At 42.5% G+C, this 10,458-nt stretch overlaps 1 protein-coding gene across 2 annotated transcripts in view; it reads left to right on the forward strand.

The window, feature by feature from the left end:
* The window catches only part of RNLS (renalase, FAD dependent amine oxidase), a 96,109-nt gene extending 87,033 nt beyond the window's left edge, over positions 1 to 9,076 (forward strand). For both annotated transcript variants that reach the window (XM_083614233.1, XM_083614232.1), the window contains exon 7: positions 8,781 to 9,076. In XM_083614233.1, the coding sequence (XP_083470359.1) occupies positions 8,781 to 8,933 (153 nt within the window). In that variant the 3' untranslated portion in view covers positions 8,934 to 9,076. The remainder of the gene's footprint in view (positions 1 to 8,780) is intronic.
* Positions 9,077 to 10,458: the final 1,382 nt, after the last annotated feature.

Raw genomic sequence — 10,458 nt, forward strand, 5'->3', positions numbered from 1 at the left:
GGGTCAAGAGGCATGTTGGCTTGGTCTCTCCTGCTGAATCGGAAGGGCATCTCTGCCACAGGTATCGTACAGCCCAAACGACCCTGTGGAAGGGGATTTTGAGTTTGGAAGTACAGCACTGCCAGCTAATAATAATCCTACATGGGCATTTCTTCCCTGTATGCGAGCATATGTGTGCATACTTGATTGCTGGATTACAGGGGGGTTTGGACTAGATTACCCTCAGCATCTTATCCAACTCTACAATGCTATTATTCTATGTGCACACTGACTAGAAGATCCAATGTGGCCAAAGGACAGAAGACCTCTTTTAAATCTCTTCTCCTCCATAGGATAGGGTTCTCTTCTGTCCATTGTTTGAATCAAGAATTGTAGGTCCAGAGGCGTGTGTCTTGCCCAGTTGCTTCTGCACACCTGTTGTTCACTCCTATTGCACCCTGCTCCCTTTCAGATGGCCCTCTTTTGCTTTGCCCGTTCTCCTCCCAATTACAGTCCAGGAACAGGTGAGCTAGTTTTAACTGGCTTAGAGCACTAAGTAAATTCTTAACAACAGAGGGGCTGGATTTTCCCAGTCCCAGTTAAACACCTGAGGCTCATGAGATTTATTATCTTGTAGACAATTATTTTTCTTACGAATGATCGGAGCTGTTGTTGCTCGGTACCATCGGTTTCTTACTAAGGTTGATGCTTTGTGCTGCCCTGTACCTAGTGGCATACAATAACACAAGGGAAGTAGAGCAGTAAACTTGACATTTGTAGTTCAGCTGCACTTCTAAACAAATCTTTGATCCGGAAGAAGCAAACCCAAACTAAACAACAACAGATTCCAGGGAAGAGTCAAGTGGGAAATTTTACTGAGAAGATTTGAAGGGGGGGTTGCATTCTTCTTCTTAAGCTGTTGTTTGCTATTTTTTTAAACCTTCTCATTTGTTTTGCTGTCTTTCACTTCTACAGTATATTCTTTGGTCTCACTGCCAGAGGGATGTACATCTTTTGATCTACCTAAAAGAACCTTTACTCTGAACAAAGCGTAGATCTATGTCCCATTCCCCAGCACCACCACCAAAAACATCAATAATGTTCATTTCTACTGTGTGTTAAAATGGGGTTTGGTTGTTCAGATGACTTTTGGTCCAGTTGTCATTTCAGTTGCCACTCTATTCTATTTCATCTAGTGTCACATTTCACAACACTGATACTCTAAGGCAGCTAAACAGCATCAAAACCAAATACAGTTATTTGAAACAGCAACAACAAAATCAAAAAAGCAGCAGACCCTTCCCCCTAAAAAGCTCAGTACCATAGACAGAAAGAAAAGGCGCCTTGCGAACACACTGTTTGTCTCAGAGATCCAAAGCCTTGAAGCCACCATGGTAAAGACCCTGCCCAGGGCAATTCCCTCCCATACTTGAAGTGAAAGAAGGCCTTCAAGGAATATTTTGAAGAATAGGTAGGTTTATAGTGGAGAAGATGGTCCTTTAACTCCTCTGAATGGCAGTCAAAGATTAATGAATTGGGCCCAGAAAATGAATTGGGAACCACTAGAGTTCATCAGAATTGACATACAGTCATACCTTGGATCCCGAATGCCCTGGACGTTTGGGCTCCCGAACGCTGCAAACCTGGAAGTGATTGTTCCACTTTGCAAATGTTCTTTTGGAAGCCGAACATCCGACGGGGCTTCCGCAGCTTCTGATTGGTTGCAGGAGCTTCCTGCAGCCAATCAGAAGCCATGATTTGGTTTTTGAATGTTTTAGAAGCCAAACAGACTTCCAGATCAGATTCTGTTCGAATTCCAAGGTACAGCTGTATATTCTCTGTGGTCCATCCTGCAGTTTGGTGGCCACATTTAGTACTAATTGTTCACAAGAACTCTTCAGAAGCAACCATACATCACAGTACAGGATTTGAGTAAAGTATGGCACTGATTAGCTTCTCTAAAAAGAGTGATAATTGCAAGTGAATCTTAATAATGTAAGCCACATAATAATGGAAGTAATAATGGACATTAGGTGTCCTGATAAATATAATACAATTTTCATAGCGTTTGAAATTTCTGGATGTTTTCCCATTGTTGATCAATATTTCTGGCAAAATGAAAAGGAATAGAAAACTGGTCTGAAACAAAAAGAAACCGAATTCAACAGAGAAAATTGCAGCGTTCTTCAGTCAGAGGGAAGGAAATCAATTGTACAAGTATAGGATTTGGGGGGAATACCTGGCTGTGATGTCTGGATCACAGTCCTGCACAACGTGAACATGAGTCAGCTGTGTGATGTAGCATCAATACAGGCTAATGCAGTTTTAGCCTGCAGTTAATAGAGCCATGGTTTCCAATACGTAAGAAGTAAAGGCACCACTTTATTCTGCACAGTTCAGAGCTCATCTGGAAGCACTGTGCACAGTTCTGCCTTCACACTTTAAGAAGGATATAGACAAACCAAAACAGGTTCAGAGAAAGGCAACAAAGATGATTGAGAATCTGGAAAATAAGGCCTATGAGGAAAGCTTGAAAAAAAATGGGCAATTTGGGTCTGGTGAAGTCTGAGGCAGATTGCAACAGTACTCAGATACCCAAAGATTCTCACACAGAAGACAGCAAAGATTTGTTCTCTGCTGCCCCAGAGGATAGGACTAAAACTATTGGGCTTAAATTGATATAGGAGGGTGGATTTCAGCTGGAGAAACGTCTTAGTAAGAACAAGCCTATAGCCGAACCAGTTATCTAAGGGAGAGATGAAGGTCTTTAAGCAGAGTCTAGTCAAATCATCTAGCTATGGGTTTCTTGTACCCAGGAGGGGGTTGCACTAGATGCCTACAAGGCCCCACTGAGTTTGGTCATTCTTTTCCTTTCCTTCCTTCCCCTTGTTGTATTCATTCCTGGATACAACTGCCATTTCACTGGGGCATGCCCTGCCCCTGCCCTCCTTTCCGTGACAATATGGAGCAGCGAAAGCTGGTCCCAGAAGCGTGCGCCTGGATTCCTCCTGCACGTATGTTCTCTGCAGACAGATTACTCCTAGGCACTGCCATAGATGCCGTGCCCCTCCGCATGTCCCTTGAGCAGCTGCAGCTTTGAAAACTGCAGTCTGGCACTGCGTTACAGAGTTCGGGAAAGAGAAATTCTCTGTCTCTCTCCCATTAACTCCTCCCACACACATACACCGTCAGCCTGAACAGGCAGGCTTACGGATCCACAACAATAGCCGTGGTAGCAGATGTCACAGTGGTGCTCTGCGTGACTCATCTACTGTATGTACTCTGCGCTCTCCAGAGAGTCCTGCTTTTTTTATATGGGCTCGTTTGCGAAAGGTGGAATCAGGCAGGCCAAACAGGCCACCATGAGCTGTCAAGTCTCGAACTGCTTCCTAAAAGCACATCCCTTCCATTATTAAAGAAAGCTCAGTGGCCCACATATGACAGCTGGCTTGCAATGGCTGAAGACAGTTCTTTCCTCCCCCCGCCCCCGCCTTTTAAACAAACAAAAAAAGGCCACTGGGCATGCTAAATGTTAAAGGGAGCTGATAAACAGGGGGAGGAGAAACTTTGATGGGTTTACTGCACAGTTGGTTCTTGGCTGTAGATCCTTAACCACAGTGGTAGAATGTGTAGGGGGAATATCCATTGACTGTGCTGGAAAGGCTGGCGCAGGAGGCGAGGAGAGAAAGACAGAGATCCAAAAGTCCTCTTTCCCATAGGAATGTGTCTGGCCCCTGATAACAGGATGTTGGATTAGATGGGCCTGGCGGGCTCTTCTTAGGCCATGGCTTAATTTGGTCACATCACTTTCCTGTTGGCCCCTGCTCCACTTGGTTTTCACACCCTATCTTCCCCTTTTCCTCCTTGTACTAAATAATTTTTTTCCCTTTCTTTCTCTCATCCTGCAGGCTCAGCTATTTGTTCTCTGTAATGGGTCAGTTGGGAATTTCCAAGGGGCTGCTCCCCCCACCCCCAGAATGGAAGGGGGGGAAAGAATTAAATTGGACAAAAGTATCTAAAAACAAAATCCAATGTTAAATTTAGAAAGTTCAAGGCACTGTATACTTAGATGGTTTTTAAACTATGCTCATGGCGCAGCAGGGTAAGAGAAGCTCAGCCTTCTCTCACTGTATTTTCAGTTTCATGGCTCCTCCAGACAATCTATTGAGCATCCTGATTTGCTTGCACTAAGTTTACAAGGAGGTTGGATTGTACCCAGTCTCTGCCTGGATACAACAATGAGCATTCTGATATGCTTTCAGGGCATTTGTACTTCTGGTTAATCATTCATTCATTCCACGCTTTTCAGTGCATTTCCCCCATCACCTTCCTAACTGCAAAAAGCCTGTTTATTTTTTTAAAAGTGTATTTGTTGTGCTAGAATGGCAGAGTGCTTTAACCCACTTCAGCTATGCAAAAATAAATTTCCCAGTATGCACTTCAGCCCTTCCCATAGATTGTTGACAGCTTGGAAGTTCCCTCGATCAAATATCATGGTGAGCCCTATCACCCCACCTTTCTCCAGAGGAAAGAAAAGGGCCTGGGTTCTGTCTGTTCCCTAACTCCATCAACACTCAGCACACACACACAACAGTGGATATTGAATTGGTGCAATAGCCAAGCATGCTACTTGGCATGAAGTGCATGTAATGTAAAGCCCTGGCTTTACATGGCTCTGTCGATGGTGAGGATGGGTATTGGGCTTTATATTACGTGCATAAAGGAAAATGAAAATGCAGGCCACTCTAAATTATTCATTGATCTCAGTTAACATGATGCACAATTCCTTCTCTTGGTCTTGCCAGAAGATGTACATTTCAGTCAATATTACAAGCGTATCTCTGATTCAATAAATATTAGACAGCAACATTCATAAATATTGGCATCCATCGCAGTAAAAAACTTAACCAGGGAGAGCATAAAATTGGACCTTTTTTCAGCCATGTTGATTGCTTTGTCGTCACATGCAGCCATTAGCATCACCCACGTTATTCATTCCCTTGAGATTTTCAGCAGACTTCAGCAAAAGCCACTTGGGATGTTTCAGTTCACACATCTTGTCAATTTTTATGATACAAAGGCTGATGCTCTTTGTTAACAACTGCCTTCTAAATAAAAGTTTTGCAAAAGTTGGTGTTGCAACGCTTGGTGATAAACATGTATAAGATAAAGCAATAAATGAGTAAAATAAAACTGATTAAGGAGGAATGTCTCCATCAGTCAGGCTGAGCATGATGTTCCTGTGAATGTCTTTAGTTGTTAATTTGAATACAAAACAAGAATGCTGAGGTTTAAGACTTGATGTTGGATTTGCTTTAAGAGTTGTTAGTAATGTTTTGCCTGCCTTACTTTAGTTCTTTTTTACAGTGTGTTTTATTGATGCTTTCTCATATTGTATTTACATTGTGGCTGTTAGCCGTCTTGAGCACCATTTGGTGGAAAACTGGGTACAAATTTTAACACATGAAATAAATAAAATATGCCTTTTATCTGCAAGCTAAATTCAGTTCAGAGTTGAAAAGGGTTAAAGGTTAAAAATTGTTGGTGCCGCCGGAGCAGGATTTCGGGGCAAAAGTCAAATGGCCCCTCTCGGCAGAATGTGGAAGTGGGCCACCAAATGCAGTAGAGCAACCAGCTAACTACATTTTGAGAAGGATGTAGAGTAATACACATTACCATTGGGGGTGAGGGCTGCTATTAGACTATTAAGTCCAGTGCTTTGGTTCAGTAAGAGCTCGCTGGACGTCAGTTCCAGCACCTCTCAGGTGGGTGCCATTTCCATTCTAAGAGAACGAGGGAGGTTTCATGGTGAGTTCCGGCACCTCTTTTTCTATAAAAAAAAATAGCACTGATTAAGTCTTACATTAACTAGGCATATTTGTAAGCATTACCAATGCCATTTTGGGGGGGGGGGGAGGGACAATAATTGTCAAAGAAGGAATTCAAACCTACAGAAGCAAGCAACCCAGTGCATAGACATTGTCTAGTAATATAGACTGCTACATGACAATGCAGGATTTCTAAAAGCAGACTTTACAGGTTTGCAGGAGTGAATAATAATAATAATAATAATAATAATAATAATAATAAATTCTGCTTGTTGTTAGAAGGATTCAGCCATCTCAAGGCTGGGTGAACTTTGCTATGAGTTATATATATGGAAACAAGGCAGCATAGGAAGATATCTTGTACTGAAGCAGACCCTTCCTCCATCTGCCTCAGTGCTGTCCACACTGCCTGGCAGGAGCTCTCCATGGTGTCAGGCTGGGGGTTAAACCTGGGACCTTCTATACAAAGCAGATGCTTTATCACTGAGCTGTGGAAGAGGGGGCAAATGCAGAAAGGTCAGGTGAGTAGGCAAGAGGGTAAACATGGGGGTCAAAAGAGGGAGGCAGTAGGTAGCCTAGGAAAAGGCATATGGTAGAAGTGATAGCCAAATGGAGAAGGGATGGGGATGAACAGGGCAGGTGAGGCAAGATGAGCAAGAAAAAGCGGGAAGCAGGAGAAGGCTAAGAGTGCAGGAGGACAGAAAGCGAGGCCAAGAGGAAGGAAGATGGGGCTGGCAATAGCTTGCTGACTCAGCTGTGGCTCATCTTTATAGCCATACGGCCATATGGCAGGCATCTCTTTAATTCAAGATAAAGTATTTCCGTATCGCTTCTTTCATCTGAGTCAGAGGTTTCGATAAGCAGTCGTTGCTGTTTTGCCCTGTTGACATTAATCTGTGGATGTGTCCCTTTTATAAAGCCCAGGCAAATTCCATATCTGTAAACATATAAACAGCTATTTCCATTTGCATCAGCAGTAATCACAGTCTATGTTCCTTTTTATTTATATTGTACTCTCTTTCTGTAAACAGGTCTATTGATGCTAAAAGGAATCTATTCCACTCCTCTCCTAACAAAGTCAAGGGGGGTGGGGGACCACGCATGCAGTGTTTACTTTGCCCAGAGAAACGTAATGCCGTTTCTCACTGTTTAGAGAATTCCTTGACCATTAGCAATATCATAGGATCAACATACATTGTGTTTTAATGTACTTGATTCGGACCACTGCTTCTGTGCTCTCGTCAAATTGAGAGGTGGTTTTGTTTTGTTTTTCATTTTAATAATGCTGAATATCTGCAAACCATTGCTCCAGCCAAATCCCAAATCCTGAACTGATTCTGGTTGACCCAGGATTTGGCCAGAGTGGGTTGAGGCAGCCCCAGGTCTCCCAGATCAATCTGTGCTTGTTTAAAGGGTCGGTCAGGAGGTGAGGTGAGGAAGGAGTAGAAGGAAACACATGCACACTGCCTCCTTCTCCCTCCCCCACCTACCCACCCAATGTTCAATTGTGGTTTTAAGCCCTAATTAAAAACTCTGCAAGGCCACAATCCATTTTGGGCCCTGGATCAAGGTCAGGAACAGATTAGGGCCACTCAAAAGGGCCAAATGAGCCCCTGAATCAGATTAGGGGCATTCACAGCCATAATGCAAACCTGCACAGTGATAGCATGGCTTGTGGGCAGAGGCTTAGGCATGCTCTGTCCAGAGAGGCCTACCTGGATGCCTTCTTTATCATCTTTTTGGAGCCAGCTGAAAAACTTTTTATTTACCCAGACTTGCAAATTGTACTTAAATCCAGACTCTTAACTTGATTCATTCGCTCTCAGTTGTAAGGAGGTTTTTGCTACCTCTTATTGTTGTGGTTGCCTTTAATTGCTATATCTTGTCTTTTTAACATTGTTTTGTTACAAGTCAAACAAGGGATATTTTTGGTGGGTAGCTATATTAAATGATGATTGTGCTGTAGTACTAGCTGTCATAAGAAATCTCTTAATTGGAGTCATAGCCTATATAAGACATGGGGATTCAATCTTTCCAAGTTTAAATCTGTTTATTTATCGATCTAGTCATGCATCCATTTATTTACATTTATATCCCACCTTTGTTCCAACCTGAAACCCAAGGCAGCGTCAGTTGATTTTCCCAGGGGGACTCCCATCCAGAATCTTTTTGCACCCAGACCTGCTTAACTCTAGCAATCATGGGTGTTGTATCATGCAGCTTCAGACTATGCTGAAATTGGTGAGCATAGAAGGCAACTCCTAGGAGCTGAGGTCCCTTCGTCCCCACCCCATAAAATATTTGAAGGGGCCACTCTCCCGAAAAGTTGAAAGGGAATTCCCATTCAAATGGTATGCCATGTCTTTTGATCGAATATGCGGGGTGGGACTTACCTCTCCCCCCCCCCCAATATTTTATTCAAGTTGGCACCCATGTTGGCAGGTGCAGGTGAGGCATACCAAACCAACTTGGCTTGGCAGGTTGGCTCACATGTGCGGCAGCATGCCATGTGCAAGAGAGGAGAATGAAAGACCTCCTTCGATTCCCCCATGAGATCCAGCAAGGAAGGTAAATTTACGAGTGAGTGGAAATGGCTTTGGAACCAGAAAAAGCAGGCTTCGGTACTTTGTATTTTCTTTGAGACAAGTATTGTGTGCTGCTAAGATTCGTATTGCCGCTGTTCCAAACTCGGCAACGTCAGTAGTGCAAATGTATTTTAGGCAGATGGCCTTCATGAATTTTATAGAGGTTTCAGTTCCTTTTCCCTTCTCATGTCATAAAGCATTTTACCATAGAATGAAAGAGCACTAAACATGTTTGTTGTGATAGGTGTCAATTATTATTAAAACGAAGGGACTGTTTCTTCCAATTAACACACGTCTTTCTTTGAGATATGAGTTACTCATATGTCATGCAATATAATGAATAGCTACTTATTTTTCTAATCCCCTCTGTGTTTTGTTTTTTTTCCAGGTTACCAAAGCTTTCCCTGGCAGTCCAGGACAAATAACTCTCCATACAAAACCGTTTCTTGTCTGTGGAGGTGATGGATTTATTCATTCCAACTTTGATGGGTGCATAGATTCAGCAATGAGTATTGTGCAGGCTTTGAAGTCCAGTTTGTAGGATTTTTCATCATTTGTTTGTTTGTTTCCTGTCCCACCCCCATGCCATCTTATTTCTATGACAAATTATACAATATACTAAAGCTTGATATACTTGACCTACTTGACCTCTGTTTTAAGGAAATAAATCATGAGAAGTCTTCAGACGTTTCACAGATTTATTGCAATAGTTGGAAATGTTGCTTATTTATTTGCTCTGCCTTGAAGACACTCACTGTGATAACTTTTCTGGCTTCACAGAGTATCAGACATACATCAAAATGGTTGTATGCCGTCTGTCTTCACCCACATTCCAGCTCTGGGCAAAATATTTCCACCAGTTTTAGATGGGTAAGGAGGAGGAAACCATAGACTACCTCCTTAATTATTAAAGGGACCAACCACCAAAGAACAGCAAGCCAGTGTGGTAAATGGGTAGTTGTGTGAGTCTAACTGGGATCAGTCATCTGTATTCACCAGTTTTAGCATCTTATGAAGTCACATGATGCAACCACCATGCTGGATGCAGTGAGGGCCTAGATGGGAGGCCACCTGGAAAACCAGTGGAGACTAGATTGAGTTCCACAATGGAACAAAGTTGGGATATACAAGCCATTGTGGTATGGCTTTCCTGCCCATGTTCACACGCTAAAACGGTCTTGCAAAATGTTCAAGTTGCCAAATCCTGGGGAAGCCAATATCATGACACAGCTTCTATTTCAAAACATGCTTTGGATGTTTCTCTGTTGCACAGAAATGACACAAACCAGTTCTCTACGCAGTGAGAGTGGTTTGCACCAGTGATGTCAATGCAAAATGGGAAGGTGGTGTGGTGACAGAAACTGATGAAACCTTTTCCTGTGCAGCAAGGTAGCACCCAAAGTCTCTCATATTACCTCATGGCCTTGCACTTTTTTACAGAACCGTTTTACCATGTGAATGCAAAGGAATGTCACCTCATGGTGATTATTCCACCTTTTAAAATGGTCACCTAAAATCACTATTGCCAAACAAAGGCCTTCTGAGAGTATTGTGGAATTGCATGGTTTCACTGAAGAGCATATATCGAATATTTTGTGGCTTGAGTTTTCCTTGCAAACTTCACTAATTATTTCCCTCAACATATTGCTTGCTGGAATATAGTTTGAGAATCACTGAACGAGATAATAATGTGTCCTAAAACAATTAACAGTTTGTGATTTTTTAAAAGCCATTACCCTGACTTATTTACCACAGTTCTTTGTCGTATACAGGCAGTGGCTTTGTGTGCACAGTATCTAAGGAATCTACCAGAATGGCAGAGCTATTCAGGTGGCAATTCTATACCCATTTACCTGGGAGTGAGTCCATTAAACTTAGTGGGACTTACTCAATCATAGACATGTAGAGGAGAGCACTGTTACCCCATTTCCTCTTTGATAGTGAATGAAAATGCTTTGCTTTTTCTTATCCTGTATGTTGTCTGGCCAACAAACAATCTGACCGTGCACAATAAGGAAAGAATTAAGAGGATTTGAAAGAAACTTAAGTCGATTTATGTTTCTTCC

Source organism: Podarcis filfolensis, assembly GCF_964270895.1.
Source record: "Podarcis filfolensis genome assembly, chromosome: 5".
NCBI lineage: Eukaryota > Metazoa > Chordata > Lepidosauria > Squamata > Lacertidae > Podarcis > Podarcis filfolensis.